Source organism: Pristis pectinata, chromosome 16 (genome assembly GCF_009764475.1).
Source record: "Pristis pectinata isolate sPriPec2 chromosome 16, sPriPec2.1.pri, whole genome shotgun sequence".
Taxonomy (NCBI): domain Eukaryota; kingdom Metazoa; phylum Chordata; class Chondrichthyes; order Rhinopristiformes; family Pristidae; genus Pristis; species Pristis pectinata.
In genome coordinates, this window is record NC_067420.1 from 4283318 (window position 1) to 4308279 (window position 24962).

The 24962-nt window shown below is 40.5% G+C and overlaps 1 protein-coding gene across 2 annotated transcripts; it reads left to right on the forward strand.

The window, feature by feature from the left end:
- The first annotated feature begins 137 nt into the window (after positions 1–137).
- On the forward strand, positions 138–24851 carry tpx2 (TPX2 microtubule nucleation factor). Of its 2 annotated transcripts, XM_052031284.1 has the most exons (16): positions 138–296; positions 4569–4751; positions 8174–8264; positions 10562–10675; positions 11541–11633; positions 12514–12650; positions 16202–16347; positions 18406–18583; positions 18786–18921; positions 20010–20226; positions 20397–20495; positions 21083–21259; positions 21880–22026; positions 22206–22317; positions 23289–23473; positions 24502–24851. In XM_052031284.1, exons 1-16 carry the CDS (start codon positions 197–199, stop codon positions 24610–24612), a joined length of 2226 nt encoding a protein of 741 aa, XP_051887244.1. In that variant the 5' UTR covers positions 138–196; the 3' UTR covers positions 24613–24851. The 2 variants fall into 2 exon arrangements, with proteins under 2 accessions (XP_051887244.1, XP_051887245.1); XM_052031285.1 differs by lacking the exon at positions 11541–11633 and having other exon boundaries at positions 147–296.
- Positions 24852–24962: the final 111 nt, after the last annotated feature.

A 24962-nucleotide genomic window follows, 5' to 3' on the forward strand; every position in this document is an offset into this window, starting at 1 on the left:
CGCCGTATTCGGGAAGGAGCCGTTCGAGGTTCCCGCCCACCGGCGGCAACGTCATAGGGCAACTGTCCAGTCAGCGCGGGGCATCCGAGCGGAGCGGGCTGTGATTGGCCAGGGCCGATTCAAAGGACGGCGGTTGGGCCGTTGCATTCAAACGGTGCGCGCGGGCGCGGCGTTGTTCGCATCGGCTGGTCCCGCAATGGCCTCATCCCGCGGCAGCTGGAGCTACGACGCCCCGACCCACGTCGATTTCGGCAACCTGCAGGAGCACGACGACCCCACGGCCGACTACTGGTTCGGTAAGCGGAGCCCGGGCCGCCATCTCCGCCCGGGCCCCCGAGCTGGGGCGCAAGGGGTGGCGGCCGCCCCCTCTTTGTCCCGGTGCCGGCTGTAGCCCGGGGTATCCCCACACTGGTCTCCTATCGCATTTACCCGCTTTCAGTAATGCCTCTAGTGCCTACAAAGCCCCTGCGTTTGCCCTTCGCCTCCTCCAGGCCGGTGCTGTGCAGTCATTGGCGTGCCCTGGGAGGGGATCCCTCCTGTAAATGGTACCTGGTGCATGGCGAGCACTCTCAAATACTGACATTCTCTCCTGTGGGGGGGGGGGTTAGACGATACCCCAGTGCACTGAGGTAGCTCCGCTTTGGGTAGTGGCAGCCACCCCCACAGAGCCTGCCTGCTGTAACACCTCCCTGACTGGCCATCTTTGTGCTACATCCAGAACTGTCCTCGGTTGCACCAAGTTCTGTCATCAACCTTCACTCATCCTGGTTGTCCTGTCCTCGGGTTATCTTTTAAATTCCTGTTTTTGAGTTCCTCAAGGATGCTGCTCTTCCGCTACCCCCTGTTTGGCTTCCCTACACGCCCCTGGAAATGGATAAACTTTCTGGAATGTCGCCGTTAGTTGCTTGTGACTTCAGCTGCTGGGACCCCCCCCCCCCCCCCCCAAAAAGTGCTACAATTCATTCCCAAGGCTCTCATTTAAGATATTTGTTCCAATGGCCATTATGGAAATTTTGGTTTTAAATGATCACGATTGAGAATAAAATATTCCAAATGTTTTCTCTTAGGAGTGAAGCCTTGATAGAAGGATAAGAAGGAAGTCTAAAGAGGATTTTTCCTTGAGACATCTGTATGATCAGTTTGGGTGGAAGTAAGGAACAGCAAGGAGCAGAAAACATTGGAAATTGCTAATTCACCCTCCTATGGTTTACATTAACACTATTTTTAAGTCAGGAAATTAAATGTGCATGCACAAATCATGGTGGAACTTCAATCTACATGTACACTGAGCAAATCAAGTTGCACTAATAGTGCAGAGGACTGATTCTGAGATCACCATAGAGATGGTGAATGGGTTACTTGCAATATTCTGGAGTTGAAGAATGAGAAGTAACAATATAACTCCACTTTGTGAGGGAGTGATTAAAATTAACTACACAGCAGTTGTTGGTCTGACATCAATAGTGGGGCACAAATTAAGGGGGTGTTAATGGGGCATGTGAAAAATAATAGGATTGGAGAGAGTTAATGGACTCCATTGTAGGATTATACAGGTTACTTTTGAGTTCAGGGACTATAACTAGTGGGATGCTGTAAAGGTTGTTGCTTGAACCCAATCTGTTTACAAACTATCAATGTGAGATAAGTGGCAGTTAGAATTGAAGATGCATGGGGGCTTCAAAGGATTATAGACGTGCTAAGTAGGTGGTGTTGCAGATGGGATACAATGTGGAAAATATAATATTATCCACTCACTCCTGTATCCTTTCCTGGAAAGAGGGATCCCTTCATAAATGAAAACATTTATGTTTCATTTATGGAAACATGAGTGTTTCCAGGAGGATATGTAGGAAGGGAAACAGTTAATGTTTTGGGTCCAAGACTCCTCATCAAAACTGGGAGAGAAAACATTTGGATTTCAGTTGCAGAGAAGGTGGGGGAAGGGTGGGTTGAGAAAGGGGATTATTTCTGGGTAAAACCAAATGAGTAAGTGTAGTAGTTAATAACAGAGTACAGGCTGTTCCTAGGTTACAGCAGGGTTCTGCTCCTGTGAATTGTTTGTAAACTGAACAGTTCACAAGTCAGAAATGTGACTTTAAGCCAAGTTTGCATGTAGCAGAAGATGCCTGCAGCAACTGGGAAATCCATCCCTCAGGTCTCCCAAATGTTCATTTGTATGTATGGGCTGTAGGCGAGTCAGGTAAACTGGGGAGGACCTGTACACAGACAGAACAGTACAGTGTGTTGCTACTGGCAAGGCTGTGGTATGTGCTCAGCAGTTGAAATTACATTAATAGAAAAACAAACACTGAGCCAAAACTATGACACCAGAAATGGCCAGTACTGATACAGATAGTTACCCAAATTTGAGGAGTTCGATATCGAGTCCACAAGGCTGCATCATATTCAGATAGGATGAGTTTCTTTGAGTTTGCGTTGGGTCTCGTAACAATGCAGAAGCCACAAAGGATGGAATGAGAGTGGGATGGTGAATTAAAGTGGCAGGCATCAGAAAGTTCCGGGTCAATCCTGTGGACTGTGTAGGTGCTCTGCAAAGCGATCATACTATCTGCATTTGGTTTCTCCAATGTGGAGGAGGCCATATTATGAGCATGGAATGCATACAATAAATCGTAGGAAGTGCAAGTGAATCACTGCTTCATGTGGAAAGACTGGATGGTGGGAAGGTATGAAAGAGCAGGGAGTGTTGGGTGGAGACAAGAATGGAGCAGGGAGTTGTGAAGGAAGCAATTCCTCTGAAATATGGGGAGAGGTATGTGGTAGCTGTTAGATGTGATAACTAGATTTCTGAAATGGGGAAGTGAAGGTTATAGTGGTATTTGAAAACTAGTGCAGAATTTTAGTACTGATCTAGGTCCACCAGCCCGTGATAAGTGAAAAGATGTGCTCCCGTTTGGAGGGTTGCAAGTGATAGGTGCAGGAAGTGGATGAGATCATGGGCTGTGTTCACTATGGTAGAGGGGAAGTCATGGTTTAGGTGTGAAGGTGATGGAGAATGGAATGGAGTCCTTGCAGGAGGCTGGGTGGAAGGAGGTGTAATTAAGGTAGCTGTGGGAGTTTAGACTTGTTATCCGTTTAGATTCTGCTGATGAGCAGGACTGCTTTGGAGGAAATCAGACTGGCTCTAGATTTCAAATCTGAGTCATTGTTTTCAGTTATCTTAAATGTTTGAATTTGAGAACAAACAAGCAAAACCCATCTTTGCATTTGCTGTCTCTAGACTTCTATTCCCATGTACTCTTGGCTAGCTTCTACATGCTACACTCCAAAATAGAACACATCTGAAAGCCTGCTGTCCATGTCCTAACTTGTGTTCATTTCACTTATCACACCTGTGCTGATGGACTTAGATCAGTATTGTGACTTTGAAATTCTGCGCTAGTTTTCAAATCTCCATAACCTTGTTTTCCGTATTTTAGAAATCTAATTTTACATCTAATGGCTACAGTTTCTAGCATCCCATTTGGATAGAAGTTCTGCAGTTTCTTTTGTAAAACTGCAGCTTTAAAGTTCTTAATGCACCCCTTCAACAAAACTTTTGGCTGCTAGTTTCTAAAGGTATTAATATTCCTGTCAAATGCTTGGCATTCTTTTCTAGCTTTTAAAGTCGCTATGCTGCTGCATTAACTATAACATTTTTGTTCCATTAAATATACCTTGCAATTTGAAATTCTTCACATACTTTTAAAACTTTGCTTGTTTCCAGATTATTGCAACTTGTGCACATTGCTCCCAGGGTCAATCTCTGAAGAATACTACTTTAACTTTTACTAATGTGTAGCTACCCTCAATCCAATTTTCTGCCCTGTGCCTAGCTTGTTATCTATGTTGCACCTATGCCCTAAGGTTGAGGATTTGTCTGACCCTTCCTGTGCTCCAGCCTTGAAAGACTAAATATCACTGGGAGGAGAGAAGGGGAAGAAAGAATCATAATGTGTTCCAAAACAAGAATGGGACATTAAGATCCCTTAAATGTTCCAGAATTCCAGATTTCATTTCCAGAGATGGTTTCAAGGTCATAGATTCTGGATTATTCCTATTCTCTCTCCCTCCATCCTTTACCAAGTTTCTGTAATCTGTATGTATAGCTTGACCATTTACGTGTCAGTATGTTTTGAGGTGAGTGTCATACTCCAGATGTAGTTTGAACCATTGAATCTCAATTCCATTTTTCCAGAAGTTCACTTTGGGGGGAAAAAAAGTTGATCATTGCTTGAAATTTTAATTCCCGTCCACAAAGATTTGGCCTACCCATTTGGTTTCTATATTGTTAAAACTGAATTGTGTCCCTTTGAATTCCAACACACTTGTGATTTTAAAAACAGTTCAGAATTCCCTCAAATAATCAACCCAGATTAAAAGCTTTACTTGTACTGTGGTTTGCCTGACTGCAGCCACATTGATAGCTGTAGATCTCATATTGAAGGTGGTAGCAGCAGCTAAGTAGAGGTATTACCTGAAGTAGTGCACTCCTGCACTTTAGCTATAATTCTCCTTGGAGCTATTGTTCAATCTCAATAATTATAGTATATTGTCTTGGTTCGTAGATTGGCAAATTGAACAAGATGGAGCTACAGCAATTACTATGCCCAAGGCAGTACCAATCGTACAAAATCAGAATTTTGGAGCGGATCAAATTCAGCAAAATGGAGCAGGAACTAGCCCTGTCCCACACAGCCAAGATATGAGAACACATGAAGATTCTTCTGAAACAGAGGTTGCATCTACAAGTGAGAATTTGACTTTTTGCATTATTCATTTATGGGGTAGTTACTAGTGAATAAAACAAGCCTAAATCAATCTTGAGCTTCTATTCCTTGCACTTAAAGGCAAACTTTACCAAATTTCTGGTTCACATTATTGTTTAACTGTGTAATTTTTTTTTCTAGCTTGTTTGCTGCAGTAGGAATTATTTAACTTGCAAAGTTGTCTATTTACAGAAAGATACTTGTCATCTATAGTAATAAAGGGCTGCCTTGGTCTGCTTAGCTTCCTTACTCCACTGATATCTGATATTGAGTTGAAGTTCCTTTGTGCTTTTTAGTTGAATCTGACAACACTTGATCTGGACTATTAACTGACACATGGAAGATTACTGGTATCCATGTACTTGATGAAATTTGTGGGTGAAAATTTGGAAAAGGTTATTTGCCAAAGTTTGTAATATTACAGTTGGCACTTGTGTTTGGCTGTGATCACTGATATTGAAAATCTGTTTCCACATGGTTAAGGAAATTTGCTACTTGTTTTTTTTCCCCCCTTGGAATCGACAAGGTGTGCTCATTCTACTTCAGACATTTGTTCTTTTACTATTCTGACAATTTTTGATTTGTGCAGTCAGCAAGAGACATTGCTCAGACACGCAATTGTCTGGTCTCCTCTATCCAGTCTCTGCTCTTTCAAGGTGTCTTGCTTGACTAAGCTGAGGTTTGTGGTTATTTTGAGATCATGTTTATCTGTAACTGCCTAGCTGAGGAAAATCAATGAATTTTCAACTTTTGTGATGGTGTCTAGAAGGACAGTGTTATTGGTATAGTGAGCAATTTAATATTTGTGATATTACTCATTTGATAATTCATTTTGCCAAAGAGCAAGTCTCCCCATTTTGTATGCCAAGAATAAGATACTGTAAATACTTCAATATGAGGGGGGAAAATGTCCTGGTGTGCACAAGTCATGGTAATTGAGTCATAAGGCACCAAAATAACCCTTTGGCTCACTGTTTCTGTTGACAATCAAGGACTCATCTATACTAATTCTATTGTCCAGTAGTTGTCCTGTAGCCTCAGTCCTTGGCAATTCAGATGCTCATCTAGGTACTCAAATATTGGTTTCTCTGCCTCCACCCCTCTGGCATTCATCCTTGGGTCCCTTCTCCCTTCTACGTTTTGGCTTAAACCTGTGGTCTCTGGTTTTGTATATGTCTGCTATAGGGGGAAATGTTTCTTATTACAGAAACTAATCTGGCATACTTGGAACTTTTATGTCACATTAGCAGATTTGCTGGATTATTGGATGTTATTTCTATTAACACTTCACTGACTTTTCACTATTTTAATAATTTTTCAGTAATGGATGAGTTTAAAGACAATGTAGGAAACACAAGCTAGTGAGCTAGAAAACAGTGCTGGGAGCAGGGCCTTGGTGAGCTAGAATGGATTATCCTTGCTATGCATAACCATCAACCTTCATGTTGTCTGTACACTTGGTAATCGTACCGCCAGCATTCGCATCTTAATGTACATAACAAGCAGTAAGGATCCCAGCACTGATCTGTTGCACACCACTGGTCACAGTGCTCCGTTCACAAAAGTAGTCCTCCATCATCCTCTGCTTTCCATTACCAAGATAATTTTGGATCAAAATTGCCCTTCAGTCCATAGACCAGTCTCCTGTAAGCTTCAGCATCCTCTGGAGTCTGGATATTGGACTATCACTCTAGAAAGGGTAACCATGCTTTGTTATATTTAGGGAGGCAGGGGTAATTGGTTGTGAAAGTTGAGGTTAAGATTAAGACCTGGCTGCCTGACCAGACAGTCAGTTGAATGGAGTCAAGAATTTGCTTGGATGCTGCAGATTGGAAAAGTTCTGAAGAATTTAAACAAGATGAGAAGCTTGTATTAAACCATTGAGAACTGTGACAGGCTTTTCATTGAGTTAAAACTTGAAGTGCACATGCGTGGGCATAGATGTCTTGGTGTATTACCAGAATAATTGAAGTTGCCTATCTTGAGAATATAGGAACATTTGTTTAGGCTGATCTTTAGGATGAGCCAAGGTAAAATGAAACACTTAAATTTGGTTTAAACTTGTATTGTAATCTTACTGTGAGGGAAATATGATGCTGGAGAAACTCCGCAGGCCAGGGAGCATCTGTGGAGAAAAGCAGGTGGTCAAAGTTTTGGGTCAGGACCATTCAGGACTGAAGATAAGAAAAGGGGAAGCCCAATATGTAGGAAGGAAAAGCAGAGCAGTGATAGGTGGACAAAAGAGGGGAGGTGGGGTGGACACAAGGTGGTGATGGGTAGATGCAGGTAAGAGATAGTGATAGGTGAGGGAGGAGGGGAGAGCAGATCCCCAGGAGATGGGTCAAAGGTAAGGAGAGGAAAAGGGAATGTAGAAAGAGGCATGGTTGGGAGCGATGTGGAGATTAAAGTGGGAGAATTCAATGTTCATGCCATTAGGCTGCAAGGTTCCAAGATGGAAAATGAGGTGCTGTTCCTCCAGTCTGTGCTTGGAGTTCTCCTGGCAGTGGAGGAGGCCAGATATCAGTCCTCTGCCGCCTCTCTGCCAAGAGAATTCCAGGTGCAAACTCTAAGAACAACACCTCATTTTCCATCTTGGAACCTTGCAGCCTAACGGCATGAACATTGAATTATCCCACTTTAAGTAATTCCCTCCCCCACCCCCACCAAAACCTTGTGCACACCCTCTCCCCTCTTGTCCACCTATCACTGCTCTGCTTTTCCCTCCTATATGTCGGGCTTTCCCTTTTCCTATCTTCAGTCCTGAGGAGGGGTCCTGATGCAAAACATTGACTGCCTGCTTTTCTCCACAGATGCTGCCTGGCCTGCTGAGTTCCTCCAGCATCATCGTGTTTTTCATCTAGATTCCAGCATCTGCAGTCATTTGCTTCACTATGGAAATGTTTTTTTTAAATCCCAAGACAAATAGTCACAAATTGAATTGTTGCCAATAAAAATCAAGTTACAGCTTTTTTTTCCAAATTTCGCATGTTGTAAAATGGTTTACTTTGTGAAGTGGAGACCACTGTAGACACCAGGGGAAACTAAATTGTGCACAATAAGGGGTCTCAGCAATGTGATAGATGAGGGTGGAGAAAATAAATCTTAAATAGCACCTTGTGATCTTTTTTCCTCCACTTGAAGACAGAGGAAGCCTAGGTTTTGTATCACAAATGACAATACACATTTCTTCAATACTACAGAATATTGGCCAAGCTTGCGTGAACGCATAGCCTTCAAGCGAGTTCCCAGTGATTAATTAGACAAATTCAGTACGATCTTCTAAATTCAAATGTTTCATGTTTTATTTACTTCCTGATTATTGTTAAATCTTTTCAGCTTTAACTTTTAAAATGCATTTGTTACTTTGTCATAACTTTAGAGCTGTTTACTTTTTTCTTCTGTAGAAGATGCACCTGATAAGCCACCACAAAACTTGGCAACCTCCCTGGAAGAATGGAGATCCAAATCAAACAAGACTACTGTGCCATTGAGAAGGCAAGTAATAAGCGTGCTTTTGTGAAATAGATGTTCCCCAATGTCTCCTTTGGTGGTGGGGGCAGGTAGGAAGAAACTGCCTGAAAAGGAGCCCCTAAACTGAGTTCTGTTTAGCTGTTATTCTAAGGTGACAGAAATAAAGGTTTCTGGTGTTTCTTGACTTCCAGGAATGTATATTGAGGAGGATGGGTCTCTTGTGTTTTCTCCATCCTACATAGGGTAGGAAACACTGATTCGAGACCAGGAGAGTGAGGTGGATGTGATTGAAGATTGGAGTCTATAAATTGTTAAATCCTTTGGGAGAAATAGAAAGTACCAATTCCTTAGGATGCAAAGAACACTTTAGCAAATTCATAATGATGGGGAAGTGAGGTAATTGAGACCCTGGGGATCAGAGGACAGTAGTCATTACTTTGATTTGTCATGAGTTTTGTCTTCACTCAGTGGCATGAATCTGTAGTGCTCGGGCTGTATTTGGTATTGAGCACGTTTCAGTCACTTAAAATTTCTATCCTTCACCTGAAAATACTAATGGTATTTCCAATGAACTGTTTGATGTAATTATATTGTTCTTGATATTTATGCCTCCTTTTGTCAGCATATTCTGTTTACATCTTGATCCGAGATTTTGTTCTTTGCTTCCCTTTTGCCTGGTTCTGAATCTATCATCATCTTGGCTATTCACTTGTTTGCATATTTTTTTATTTCCTGATTTAAGATCCTCTTCCAACAATTCCTTAATTGCTTTGTTTCCCTCCCCTTGATTGTTCTCTTTTCTTGAAAGAAAACATTAATATGTTGGCCATTCTTTCCACATGTCCTTTTAATCTGCTTCCACTTTGTTACTGTAAATGAGGGTGGCACAGTGGTAGAACTACTGCCTCACAGATCCAGCAACCCCAGGTCCATTTCTGACTTCTGGTGCCTTCAGTGTGGAGTTTGCATGTTCTCCCTGTTACTGCATGCATTTCCTCTGCTTCTCTCAATTTACCAATCCATACCTGAGATTAGTTAGCCACTAATAATAGCCTTTGGTGTGTAGATGAGTGATAGAATCTTGGGTGGGGGGGGGGGGGGGGTGGGGTGTTAGGGATTGATGACAATGAGGGAAAATAAACTATTTGTGTAGGATAAGCAAAAATTGGTATTTGTTGAGCAGAAGGGTCTGTTGCCATGCTGTATAGCTACACATTTGATGATCTTTTGGCTCCAAGTCACATTGGAGCCAGCTTTTAAAAGGATTTGATATTTAAGACAAAACAATAGGTGGAAGCCCAATTATACGCAAGTCAAAATGTCATGATACAGCAGTTTATGAAAGTAAAAGAAAATGATAGGAGGGTGCCATCTGGACAATGGATGAGATGGAGAATTTTGGCTTGATGGTATTTGGCTGAATTGTTGCAAGTGACTTTCATTAGTGAAAATTCAGGCTATTAACAATTGCATCTACAATATTGTAGAAAAATTGTGAATCTGTCAGGTTAAATTGGCTATTCAGATGTATATCCTGGGGTTTGGAACAAACCTAGAACCTGCTAATGTAGGAATTATTAGGTGAAAGTTTTCAACAGGCTGGAAGCATGAGTTGTACTAATTTTAAGGAAGTCTTTTAATCCAGGCAACCACAAACTTGTATGAAGCTAATAATGAAAACAATAAGTCTTTAAGGGACAACACAAAAAGTGCTGGAGGAACTCAGCTGGTCAGGCAGCATCTATGGAGGGAAATAAACAGTCGACATTTTGGGTCGAGGCCCTTCATCAGCCAGAATAAAGTGGTGGGGGAGGAATGTGGGTAGGTACAAGGGAAATGGACAGTATGATGTCCAATGACAGTGATGTCTCTTGAATAATAAAAAAATAACTAGAGAATATTGCAGATATTGGATTTGTTTAATGGACCTTTGAATATGTTTAAACCTGCATGCTAGAATAATTAAAAGCATCAGATTAGCTATACTAAGACTGAATGGAGAGCATTCCATGGAAGCCAATAAGTCTTTGACCTATTTTCTTCTGCATTAATTTGGCTATGAAATCCAAATATCAGCTTGTTGTTAGTGGAAGATTGAGGAGACAAAAGATGATTTAAGATTTGGATTGAAGTAGAATTGAGTGAGGCGGATGAAATTCAAAAAGGATTGCTGAATTGTTTAATTATAGTGCACAAGACTGAACTAGCAGAAATGGGAATTTTAATCCTGTGATATCTGGACAATCTGAAATGTTTTCTGAATTTTGAATTGTGTACTTTTTAGCTTCTACTAAAGTTCTCTCAATTTGATTTGTCATTAGATCGACCCGCAGACCATCTGAACAATTGAGAAAACAATTGGGCACCATTAGAGCTGCCAGGCGATCTCAGGACGTGAATTTGACAGAACCTCCAGTTAACAAAAAAGCTCGGTTGTAAGTTGCCTAGTGTATTTCAATTTCCTTTACCAAATTGAATGCACACCTTGCTGAAAAGGCAGTGGTCTGTTCTGGATGACTGAAATGCTGCTCTGTAACATGAGCAATCAAAGGTCATTCTGGTCTTCCCAGTCTTGTGGGAATCCAAGTCTTTCTTTTACTGTCCCTTCCCTGATATAGCACTAATATCACTTTGTTAGGAAGTACTTGTGGGGGAACTTTCTTTCAAGTCAGAATCCTTCCACTTTGGCCTGGTATTTAAGCACTGTATATTTTGTTTAAAAAAAACAAGTCCTAGTCATATCTGCAACACTTGTTAAATGGGGAAGTTACATCATGGTGTTGAAATAACTGATTAAACTTGTCATTAATTATATACAAGGTTTGTGTAAAGCAATGTAGTTCTTGCCCAGCTGTTATTCCAATTAGATGTGCAAGAAATATGCCTGTCTGAGCCTGCACAATTTGTTTGGCAGTTTGTAAAATTTGCTTTAAACTAAATTTGGGCTAATTTTATTTTTAGCCCTTGATGGACTAAAACTTGTATAGCATATAGTGGTGTATTGGGCTGATGAATGAGATGTTAAGTCAAATCCCATCACAGCAGCTGGGGAATTTAAACTCTACTGGTTCATTTCCTTCTTTGGAAGGAAATCCACCTTCCTGTGGTCTGGCCTACATACAACTTCAAATTCACTTCACAGTGCTCTGAAATGGCCCAGAGAGCCATTTAGTGCAAGGGCATTTTGGGCATGGGCATTAAAAACTGACCTTGCCAGATTAAGTATAATCAACTAACAATTTTGTTTGGCAGTGTCTGTTCCAGATGGAAAACACAAAATGTTCTTTGTACTAAATCTAGGGATCCAAATGGAAAATGTTCCAAGAGCACAGCTGGTAGTCTAAATCGGAGTCAGGGCAGATTGACAATGCCTGGTACTCCTACAGTTCTCAGGTTAGTATTACTTTGGAAAGTAATGAACCAAGTTTTCAGGGAGCACTACTTTAAGATGGTATCTGATGTAGGTTTTCTAGAGATTGTATATTTAGCTGACAGTTTTGAGCTGTCCTTTGAATAAGTTTATCCATTTTGCATTCTTAACCATTGGGTGACAAATGTGCCAATTTGGGCTCTTAAGTTGACATACTAATTTCCCATTTCCTCTTTCCTCCTTCACCCCACTCCTGCCCATTGTAATATTGAGCAGCTCAGCAGCTAACTATATTGAAGCTTTATTTTAATAGATTTCTCCATTTGCCCTTTCAAATGGTTGCCACTGTTTGACCTTGCAATCCTTCTGTGCTTTATTTTCTAAGGCATTGCATCTTTCAAAAAAGACTTTATCCTCATCTAACTGCTGGCTGATTTGATGGTCTTCTGAATTCTTATCCCACGCAGCTGTGTTTTGTTTGTTCTACAGCCTTTCCTATGAAGTAATCTTCATGCTGTATTCAGAGTAAGGGTGAGAAGGGAACATGGTGTGATGCCCCTAGATTTTCCTTTCTGTGCTCTAGGAGATGCTGAATAAGAGTATAGTGGGTAAACTTGGATGCAGAATGATTTGCTGAAATATGGTGGGCTCGTGGAGTATGCCAAAATGAACTGAATGGAAAAAAAAGTCTGCCTGGCTGTAAATGCTATGGGAAATTTTGTCCCTTTCCATTCAGGATCACCTGTGGTAGTCATTTTGTGCTAGGGTAGATTTATCCATTGAGAAATATCTACTCTTGAGTTGTTATAGTTTCAGTCTGTGTGAATGTAAGCATAGTCCTTTGGTAGAAAAGGAACTCCTGATATTTTGAAATGGTTCAAAAGAATCTCCTTTTGCTTATAGAAGGCAGCAACGTATCGGTTCAAAGGGAAAAAGCACGGAAGAATTAGAGATGGAAAAAATTGCTCAATTTCAGAAGGAAATGGCAGAGCAGAGGAAACAAAATGAAGAATCGCTGAAGCTTGCCATCTCTGGTGCAGGTATACTTGCATATCAAAGACTGGAAGAATGGTTAACTATTATAGGCATTCAGGATGATGCTTTTAGGCTACGACTGAAGCAATTGATGAAGCTGACCCTTTTTTTTGCACTCCTTGCTACATTGATATGAAGTGAGAATGCTATTTTCTCTAGGTTTTAGCTAACAAGTGATGTCAACCACAGCAGTCTCCTTGGATTGGGAAATGGGCCATAAGTCAGCAAACCACGCTTTCATGCACAAAAACCTAGGAGGAGAATTGATAGTGTTGCAGGAAACTATCTACTTTGGTAAATGAGGATGTGTATAATTCCAGTAAATCAGTTTGTATTATGGAAGTTTTGTTCCATGGAATGAAATTCCTCATTTGAATTATTTTGTCATTTTGAGCACAATTGAAATCCACAGCAGGTTTCCAAAAGTTTCATGGTTTGAGTTTTCCACTTTGATTTAATAAAAATCAGTGCAAATTGAATATTTTCTGCATTAAAAGCAGTCTTTAGTGCCATGTTATTAATAGTTGAAAATGGGTCTGCCACAAGCTAAACCAGTCATGACTTAATGCCTGCAGCAAAATGGAGAATGCTTGAAATACTCAGCAGGTCGGGAAGTATCTGTGGTGAAAGTAACAGTTCAGGTACATGTCAATGACCCTCAGTCAGTATGGTCCTGAAATATTAACTATTTCTCTGCCAGTTTTCTGACTGACTTTATGCACTTTCAAAAGGTGTGCATAATATCTGAACCAGAAAAATTGGTCTGAGTGAAATGAATATTAAGCTGTGCAGGTGAATGGTAGAATTTGGAGTTGATGGAAACCTGGGAGGAATAAATTAAAAATTAGTGGAAGAATGGGATTGCTCAGAGCTGGTGTAGACTCTGCTCAGTGTCATCTCTTCCAATAGTTTTTTTGATTCTGTGGCTTATTTTTAAATTATAACTTCTTGATAGGGTGGAGCATAAATGTGTAAATATCTGCAGCATGTTTGGAGGGAAATGCAATTGTCGTGGCCGACTTTGTCCAATCAAAATGTAGATTAAAACTGGCAAGAGTATTGTAGAACAATTTGTGGAGTAAGTCGATGATTGCTGCTTAGAATGGTATGTTAAGGAGCCCATCTGGGAACATGCTATGGGTCATGAGTAAAGAGGAAGGATTAATAAGAGGTCTTGTGGTTAAAGAAACTCCTGGTAGCTGGTGACCACAATATGATAGAATTTCAGATGCAGTTTGAGGGTGAACCTCCATCTTCACTTTAAATAAGAGCAATTATAAAACTTTGAAGGTAGTTGTCTAAAATAGACTTGGAAAGTAAGCTAAGAGATGGACAGTGGTAGATATTCAAATAGCTGGTCCATGACACTCGACAGGAATTTATCCCAATTAGAAATTCTTTCCACAAATGCACAGCCTACGGTTAACAAGAGGTCAAGGATAATGTTAAATTGAAAAGTAGGGCACAGTGGCAAAGGCTAGTGGTAGGCCAGAGGACTAGGACATTTTTTATGATTCAGCAGTGAAAGACTAAAAAGCTCAAGGGAGAAAATTGATTTTTGAGAGAACCTGTGTATAATATCAAACCAGGAAGAGTTTCTAAGTATATGTAGATATGAAGAAAGTAGCTAAAGTTGGTCTAGAGAATGCCTGGTGAATTAATAATGGGAAACAAAGAAATGGCAGATACGTTAAATCAATCTTTTGCATCCATATTTGCCATGTAGAATGCTGCAACTCTCCCTATGATAACAAATGAGCTAATCTCAAATAACTGAGGAATTTGTAAAAATATCGATCACAAATGATAAAGTTATTAGAAATGTATGGTTAAAGGCAGCCAAATCACTGGGATCTGAAGGCTTGCATCCAAGGGTTTTAAAATTGTCTGGAGAGATGGTGGACCCACTGGTTGAAATTTTTCAGAATTTGCTCATTTCAGGGAGGATACTAGAAAATGGTGAAGATCACAAAGGGAGGGACACGAGGTGGGGAACTATAGGCAAGTTCAGCAATGTTGTTGGCAAGATGCTAGAGTCAATCAGAGGAAATAGCTAAATCATCTAGGAAAGACTAATAGCTAGTCAATATGGGTTTTTTGAAGGGTACAAAGGTGTTCTGTTCGTGTAGTGTATGTAGATTTCCAAAAAGCATTTGATAAGGGGCCCCATGAGAGACTGGTGCATAAATTAAGAGCCCCAGGTATTTGAGGAAGTGTGTTAGCAGTAACTGAAAATCAGCTGTCACATAGAAACTTGGAATAAATGTGTTCTTTTCAAGTTGGAGGGATGTAACTGGTGGTATACCCCAGAGATCTGTTCTTGGTCCTCAATTGTTTACAATATACATTAAGAGCCTGGAGGAGGGAACAAAATGTCAGGTTTCCAAGTTTTCTGATCATATGAAAATAGGTGGAAGGGCATTCTGTGAGAACACTTTGGTTATCCAACAGGATATGGATTGAGTGACTGGTTGAAAACCTGGCAAATGGAGTTTAATGTGGGGAAGTGTGACCATGTGCTTCAGAAAGAATCAAAAGGTAGACCGAAATGGAGAGACTGCAAATCTGAAGTTCAGAGGGATTGAAGAATTCTAGTGCATGAATCACAAAAAATCAGGCAGGTTTACAAGAATTTAAGACAATGGCATATTAATGTTTGGGAATAGGGAGGTTCTGTTAGTTTTATAGGGTGTCAGTGAGGCTACACCTGGAATACTGTACACAATTTTGCCTCCTTAAAAGGTATAGTGGTATTGGAGGCAGTCCAAAACAGACTTACCAGGCTAATTCCTGGGGTGAGAAGGTTGTCTTGTCAAGAGAGGCTAGACAATTTGGGTTTGTATTCATAATACCTACTCCTTGGAGTTTCGAAGAATAGGGGTGACTTTATTCAAATGTATAAGATCCTATGGGGGGGCTTGGTGGGGTAGATGTTGAGATGTTTCCACCAGTGGAAAAATTACAATCCAGGGGACGTAGCTACAAACTAAGGGGCCAGCCATTTAAACTGAGGTGTGTAAATTTTTTTTCTTCTCGAGGTAGTGAATCTCAGGAATTCTCTCTCTGAGGGTGGTGGAGACCAAATCATTAGAGAGATTTAAGGTGGAGATTGATTAAATACTTAAAGATTGAAGAATTGAGGGTTATGGGAAACTGGCACAGGAGCTGAGGCCAGCATAAATAGAATGGTGAGGCAGGCTTCAATTGCTGCCTCCTGCTCCTATCTTGTGTTTTGAATTGAACCTAAAATGAGAAGCAATCTGTACCATTTTAATAGCAGTAATTAAAGATGGTCTGTAACCATCTTGTAGAAGCAAGAACTTGTGGGATTAGGGATCTGTTTAAACTGGAATACTTCCTACCTGGTAGGTAAAAGGATTTGGTGAAACTGCTTTTGGCATAATATGCTATTGCTATGACAAAACTTAAATGCATCTGTGTGTTCATATTGACTTTAAACTGCAGCAGTCTTTTTTTGTTCATCTTTATCTGTCTTCACCATCACTAACTCAGTTAATTAACTTTTAATGAAAAACCTGCTTCCTACTGGTTTCAGGTCAGAGCAAGAAAAAGGTACAGATCCCAGTCACAAAGCCGGTGGATATAAAGTTCCACACAGATAAGCGCATACAAGCACATGAGGGACAAGTGTACAAGGAAGTGAACTTCACCAATGAACTGCGCAAACATAGACAATCACCTGTGAGTATTTTGTTACTGTAGAAATGCCTCATGATTCGGGTATCTGATTAACAAGGACTAAAAGTGGTTGTTTTTGTTAGTGTGATTTTCTTTGGTTTAATTTTGTAATAACTAGGCTCCCTTTACCCATTTGATAAATTATTAACTGTTTTTCTGTCCACATGCTGCCTGACTGAAGTATTTAGTGTTGTGCTTTTCTTGGGGGTGGGTTTCCTGCAGAATTTTGCTTTTGTATAAACGGTTCCTTTGTAGCTTTCAGTGGTTGAATAATTGGGAAGACTCCTGATAGCTGACATCTTTTGAGGCTGACTTCACGCAGTACCTATGTAGACTTATTTTCTTATATCTGAGAAAAGGATATTGTTCCAGTTGCAAACATTGTGTAATCCTGTTGCTTCATCAGTTGAAGCACCACACTTCCACCTGGTTCATTTTGCTGTAAATTTCCTTCTAGCTTTCCCTTAAATGTATCTGGGACATGCCTGCTTGACAGGCCCCAAGTATGTGTTGGCTATCTTCTAATACAATATGCTGGTCTGGCTCAGTACTTTATCCAAGGCAGGATGATCTGCTTGGTATTACTGCATGTACCCTGTTTCTGAGTAATACCAAGGTGTGAGCAACATCAAAGTTGAACTTGAGTCTAGAGGTTTTGCTGAGTTTAAAGTTGTTTGGTACTTTAAGCTGGAGTTGAACATCATTGGGTCAATGTAGAGACAAATGACACATGAATAGTGTGATGAAAGATTAATGATGGAAGCTCAGCTGAAACTGAAGACTGACGTGTTCCACAAATCACTTGATTTGTTTATGTTCTGTTGTAGCGAACATAACAGCAAATAGTGTGCTATAAACTATAAGGGAGTCTAGATAGCAGGCAGGTGGTGGTAAAAAGGCAAGTGTTCCATCTGTTGTTCCACTGCCAATTGACAAGGTCCAATGCTGCTGGAGTAAACCTATGACCCAGAAGGAAGCAAGGAGGGGCAAGGTGATTGGTGGCGTCATTTGGGGTTGATGGAAATAGAGGGTTGTTCTAGGGCCCCACACAATAGACCAAAGGCTAAAGGCAGATGTAGGGAAAGGAATTGAAGTGAAGGGGTCTGTTAGCCATGAGACAGACTTTACCCAAAACTCTTGAAGGTTCATCAAAACAGGAGGGTGTGGACTGAAGGAGAACTGAACCTGGGGAAATAGCTGTGGGAGATGATGCTGGATATACTCAATGGGCAGAATCTGCAAGGGGATCAGTGACATTTTGGGTCATCATTGTGACTGCAGGTGCTGCCTGACTTGTCAAGTATTTCTTGCATTTTCCCACATTTTCAGCATCTGCAATCAGCTGTACAACAGAAATGGGCCATTTGGCCCAATGCATCATGCTGACTTATCTATTCTAATCCCATTTACCAGCATGTGGTCTGGAGCCTTAATTCTTGGTGAGTGTAGTGCTTAAACACTTTAAATATTGATCTTCTCAGGCAGTGTGTTTTGTGTGACTTTCACCCCCCACCTTTACTCCTTGCCTTAAATATGCCCTCTGGTTTTAGATGTCTCCAATATGGGGAAAAGTTTCTCACTATCCACCCTTGTGCTCCTCAGTGCCTCTATCAGACTGCTCTGCCTCTGCTCCAGAGCAAAACTTACCTAGCCTATCCAGTCTCTCCTCATAACTGAAACTTTCTATCCCAGGTAACATCCTGGTAAATTCCTCTGCACGCTCTCCATCGCATTCATGTCCTTCCTATAGTGTAGCGACCAGAACTGTGCATGTTACTGCAGTGGTGACCTAACCAATGTCTTATGAAGTTGTATCATGACCTCCATGCTCTAGTATTTGCTGCTCTGGCTATTGAAGGCCAGCATCTTATATGCTTTCATCACCACCTTAACTAGCTGTACTGTTGCCTTTATTGATCTACAGATTTGTATGCCAAGGTTCCTTTGTTCCTCAGTCTTTTCAATATCTGAGAGATGCTATCGAGCATTTTCAGTTTACAAGTCCAAGAACAGGCTTGAGTGGGACAGAGATCATTGACCTATTGTTAACCTTTTCCCTAGACACGTGAACACAAAGGTGTTACAATACCAAAGCCTTTCAAACTCTCTTGTGGGAGCAAAAGGAAGCACGTGGAGACGGATAACCAAGAATATGTTTCACTGGCAGAGCAGGTAGAAGCATTTCAATGTCGGACACCATCACGATATCACCTGAGGAGCAGCCATCATGTGGAGGAAGGTAATGCAGATTTTTTTTTCTCTCTCTGGGATCATGTCTTAAATAACTCTACTGATGTGTGGATAACCTGTGTGGTGGGGGGGTGGAGCTCTGCAAAATCACCCCCTATTGGTGTGTTATAATGTGGGCATATTGAGCTTGGTGCTTTACTTTTCCCTCTAAAGGTTCTCTGTTTATGTAGTGTACATTCCCTCCTTTTTAGGTCCTTCCAGGCTGTCTGCAAAAGTGAAACTGACCAAACCTCACACTCCCTTACTGGCAACTAAGAGCCGTGCTCGACCAACCACATGTAAGAGTACAGTTGAAATAGAAGCTGAGGAGCTGGAGAAAATACAGTCGTAAGTATGTTTATTTTTTTTAAAGAAAAGCCTAGAATGTGCTTCACCCATCTGTTTGGTGCTGGATGTTTGGCCACATAAACGTGGTTGAAGTTAGAGCAGGTGTATGTATACTTGTGAACTGGATGAGGATTGCAACCTTTGTTTTGCAGGATTTCCCTTGTATAGTTGGCTAAGAGTTGTCCATTTGAAATGGTGCTTTTTGGGTAAAATTATAACAATACACAGTGCTGGGGGACCTCTGTTCTTCCAGCACTTTGTGTATTGCTCCAGATTCTAGCATCTGCAGAATTTCTTGTCTGAGTAAAATTATAGAATTAGTTAATATATTGCATGGGTTCCTTGCTCTCCATTCCATCCCAAGTCACCCCATAAAATGTGTAGGCAAAACCCTTGTACTCCAGAACATCAGTATGTGGCTGCAGCTACAAATGACATTCAGAAATCCATCTACAGAACTTTTGAAAGTAGCAAAGCTTGATTTCTTTGTTTCTGTTATAACTTTAATTTGTTGCTCAACATGCCAAATGCTTAAAATGGTGTTTTTCCAGGCTTAGCTGAGCTAAATATTCAGTCCTTCATAAATGAATGTTCCTTAAGAGGTGAAACAGACTGCTGTAGTATGTAGGAAAACCTTCCATGGTTGTACTGCATGGAAATGGGCACTTCAGCCCACTGAGAGTGCTAACCCATTTACGCTAAGCTCATTTTTATTCTTCCCACATTCCCATCAGCTCTGTTTCTACCACTCATCTACACACCGGGGCAATTTTATACTAGCCATTACACTTACAAACCTGCACATCTTTGGGATGTAGGGTGGAGCTGGAGTATCTGGGAGGTGGGGCAGAGATCCACCAGGAGAATGTTATAACGTTAATGCTGCTCCTTGCAGCAGAGATTGGGATCAAACCTGGGCTGTTGGGAGACGAGGCAGTAGCTCTACTAGCTGCATGACTGTGCAGTCTGTGGGGGCTTTCTCCATCAGGTTTTGGGTCCACCAGTCGACTTTGATTCTGATTAATGCTCTGATTTAATGGTTTATATTGAATATGGGAGCAGGGGTTCATGTCATCTTGCTTTTGCAGCTACAAGTTCAAAGCCCAGGAGGTAAACCCCAGAATCCTGGAAGGTGGCCCAGTTCTACCAAAGAAGCCGCCTGTCAAAGAACCAACAAAACCCATTGGCTTTGATTTGGAGATAGAGAAGCGCATTCGGGAAAGGGAGGAAAACCGAAAGCCTGAAGTGGAGGACCACAGCTTCCATTCACGGCCCTGCCCTTCCAGGATACTGGATGATGTTGTGGTAAAGATCCTCTTCCTTTGTAATATGTTGAAATTTAAGTGCTGTAATTTTATTGTGAAGCAAAATTCAGTTATCAGCTTAGGTTCAATTCTACACTATCCAGAATTGTAACTGGAAATTTTAAGTATTTTGTAGCTTGTTTCATGTGCTGCAAATTACTTTTCTCACAGGGAGTCCCAGAGAAAAAGACATTACCCATAACAATGCCCAAATCTCCAGCTTTTACTCTGAAGAACCGTGTGAGAATGCCACGTAAGGAGGAAGTGAAGGTGGGTGTGGAGATTGCACTTCAGTGGAATCCTTTATATAACTGAATGTTAAAAAAGTTGTCCTGACCTTTGCCAGTTTGACCATTAATCATTCCATTGTGGATAGTATTAGTAATCAGTACAGTGACCCATCTGAGTTTTCTAGTTATTACTGGAACAAGACTGACTTGGATTTTTGTTGCTCTTCCAATCCTTGCAAGTGTCAGTGATATTGGCCATGAGCATTGCTTTGCTGACTGCTGCCAGTCAGTACATTTGGAAGGCCAATTAGATGGAGTGAAATTGAAAACGCACCACTTGTGTTGATTAAATGTTTGACTTTTGAAGGGGTGGTGACAAGAAGTCTGCCTCACTAGATTTTAAATCCATCCTCAACCCCTAACCAGAATCCTATCTAGTGTTTTGGTCACTGGTGTGTTGGTCATTAGCATTATCAGAACATTCTTGTTTCAGTACAAGTTGAAATATTTTGACTGATTTTTGTGTTTGGGTTCTAAAATGGTTTTCTTCTGTTGCTAAAACTACACTCGTCCAGTGTTATTGGGTTGCATTTTGACACCTGTTTTTTTTATTCCTGAAACTTTCAGGAGGAAATGCATGTGATTAAAGCAAATCCCATGCCACACTATGCTGTACCATTCAAGCCAAAATCCACTGCAGAGAAAATTGTAGCAATTCAGCCTTTCTCATTTGAGGCCCGGGACAAAGAAAGAGAAGCATTAAAACAGAAGAAAATAGAGGAAATGCGCAAGAAGGAGGCTGAGGTAATCATCATGACAAATGATAGTGCTTAAAAAGGTGTAAATGTGTGCTGAAACCTACTAAACTGGATTTGAGTAGTTAACATGTGGAACCAGTAATTTATTGTCATCTACACCAGGGTGCAATGAAATTCCTTGCTCACATGAACTACAGAAAACAGTATACATTGTAATAATACAATAAGTACAATGAGTATAAAACAATGGAACATACAGGAGTACAAGATGCTTTGGGTACTGAAATCAAGAGGTATACTAAAGGTTTTGCTTCAGCTTGATGTTTGTCAACTACTTGAGAGGTCACTTATGTGGAGCTTGAATGAAGACATTCACAAATAAGGTTAAAAGAACAAGCAGGGGGCAATTAGTTCTGCTGGAACTTCTGCTTGGAAAAGGTGAAATCTGCTTCTTGTAGTACTTGAGTAAATTGAGTTGTAGGAAAAGGCTAGGGTGTGGACTAAATGGAGAGGTTTGAGAGCTGGCAGCAGTATGATTGGCTGAACAATTTTGTCCATGTAAAATTCTGGTTAATTGACCAACTGCATATGATTTAAGGTGATGTCTGATTGCTAACTGACTATACTTGGGAATTCACTTGTCATTGTAAATGGTGACTTCTGCAGGTTCCTGTGTTTAAAGCAAAGCTGCTTCCTGACTTTGAATTTGCCCGGCTACCTGATAAGGTGGTGAAGTCTGCGACCAAAGTAGAACCATTTTATCTACGACTAGAAGAACGTGGTGCTATCAAAGACCAAGAATGGGCACAGATGGTAAGTTTCTTCAGCCTTGTCCTGACTCTTCCAGTGAATTTGTAAGATAAACTGGCCATTTCTTTGGAATTCCTACCATTACTCCTGGGAAGTCTACTGCTGTGATTTCATGCAACCTACCCATGCACATGCACACTCTGCTCCATCAAAGTTGTTTTAAGACTAATTCCTCCTTGCAGATGAAGGAAGAGCTAAGAAAACAAAAAGAAGCAGCATGTTTTAAAGCCAGACCCAATTCTGTTGTTTACCGTGAGCCATTTCAACCAAAGAAGGCAGACCAATCATTAACAGGTATTTATTACCTTGGTTTGCAACTTTTATTATCAATTTAGAAATCTTGTGATCACATCTTTACTTCCCCATCACCCTGGCCCTATGTTTTGAACAATCTTCTCATTTGGTGTGAATTTTTACAAGTGTAGATGTTGCAGGATTGGTTTGACGCTTGGAAATGAGATCTTTAGTGCTAAACATGCTGTAGATGCAGTAATCTTAATTTCCCTGGTTACTTGCAAGCAAGCTGTAGAGCAAGGTACATCCATACCTGCATACTAAAGGAAGGTGCACTTGCCACCATTGATAGCTTGCTGCAGAAAACCAAGGTAGGAGGCAATGAACTAAGGTCAGTGAGGACTGTGGGGATTTAAGTTTCCAGCATGTGGGAAAATTTTAAAGTAGGTCAGTGACTGAAATGGGTTCAAAGGAAATTTGGGGCTGGTGGTGAAAAGGATAAACTCATTGGGGATGCAATTCAGAAAGGGCTTGAGGTTTGGATGGTGCAAGGATATTTGTCTGGTGGGTTGACACTGATACCAGGACATGTCATCTTGTGAATCTTTGGCATCATTGTCCCAAAAGAGTAGATCCTGAACTATTTAGTTTATTCAAAGCTGTGATTTTTTTTCTTTTTAAAAAAAAAACTATAATTAGAGGAATATGAGGTATGGGAATCAAGTTTGGACTAAAGATTGGATCTGCAGGAGACTGCAGATGCTGGAATCTGGAGCAACCAACAATCTGCTGGAGCAGCATTACTGGGGAGGGAGGAATTGATGTTTTGGGTTGAAACAAAACCCTGCATCAGGTCCTTGATGCATAAAATAATTGGCTAGGTCTATAGAGTCCAGATTTGGAGTATGGTGTTTTGGTGATGGTAGACTGGTGCCGAAAGAGGAATAAATTCTTTTGGTCTCTCTATATTTTAATTACTTGGGTATTCTGTATCAAAATCTTAATTTTTTTCCCATTTTGCCCAACCTTAGAAAGGTTTCCTTCTATGGCTCAAGAGAAGTTTGAATTAGCAACAGAGAAGCGTGCAAAAGAGCGTATAGAATTTGAAATGCGCAAAGCAGAAAAAGAAGCGATGCGAGAGAAACTTGAGGAGGAAAAGAAGAAAGAAGCTGAAGAACATGAAAGAGAAGAAATGGCTAAACTTCGGCAGGAGCTAGTGAGTATCTGGTGATCTGGAAATTGTCAACACCAACTAATTACTTGGATTGTGCAAGTCTTTCATTCATTTGTTCCAACTTGTAGCATAATTTATATCAGGAATGCTTGTCCAGAGCCACAAATGAAGAGCCTTTCACAACTGCAGACTACATCCAGTTGCTCTATTGATGGTGGCAGTTAGAGCATTTTGATATGGAACAGATTTATTGAATAATGAATGTCTGCAAAATCATACTTGGATGAGAAACAATCCAATCAATGCAACTAGTGTAAATGTTTCACTTCTAACTGCAAAGGTTCATGTAAATGCAAACTGGCCCAACTCCTCTCTTCAGCAATGATTTTTTAGGTTTTGTAGCACCAGGTCCCATTTGAGCTTTCAATGTGTTTGCAGATAGCTTTGCTCATGTTTAAAAAGCAAGAATAAACTAACTGCACTGTAACAAATGAACTGTGGCTACATCTTTATAATTATTTTGTACTTAAAGCCATCAACTAAAAGTTCCCATTTTATATTGTACCATGAGCAAGTTCAGAAAGGCAGAATTGTGCAGACTGACTTCCACAGATGCTCTTTCCAAATGCATAATTTTGCTCTGGGCTAAAGCTGTATAGCTTGTGATCTTTTGAACATACTGAAATCTTGGCTTTAGTCTCAATGCAGGGGAAAATGCTATACAGGAAACCTTGGGTACAACTAACATTCAATGGTACTGTTTGGTGCTTTGTTTTCCCCAGAAAATTCAAATGTTAAGTATGATTCTGGATAGCCATCCTTGCATTTCAAAGCACTGAATTTATCTTTGAGTAAATAACTTGCTGTTTAAGATTTTGCACTTGGGTTTGTATTCCTACTGTTTTACCCTTTGCATGGAAGGCAGTTTGCTTTTTGTGACATTTTTCTAAATTAAAAATTAGCCGCACCCCAGTTTGGGACAACAAATTCCCATTTTAGCATCTGTTAGCTCAGTGCTTGGCTTTGAATATTCAACTATAACTGAACTAACATCTTTTTTTCCCCCACAGGTACACAAAGCAAATCCTGTTCGACAGTATAAAAAAGTGGAAATCAAACCCAGTGATCAACCACTAACAGTTCCCCACACTCCTCACTTCTCTGAAAGATTTAGGCTGTAATATATGCTATTATGTTAACTCTAGAGGACTTGAAGCTATCTGTAATATTTCTAATTTCATTGCAGGATTACTACAGTTCTTATTACTAAGTCATGTTGCCAATAAAATTGATTTTAATGCTTTTGGTTACAGAATGTGTACTATCACTTGTTCTGTGCCAATGAAACTTTTCATATGGTGTATTTCCTTAATGAAAGGCAATTAAGGTAGAATAAACCAGAATGCTTCAATTATTGAAAGACCTGTATGAATGGTGCTTTTTTTTGGCAAGTGCATAAAACAAAAGCTGTCTAGCATTGTTGCTTGCTTTCAAGTTTTGTAGTTAACACCTTGATAAGAATATTTTCTGG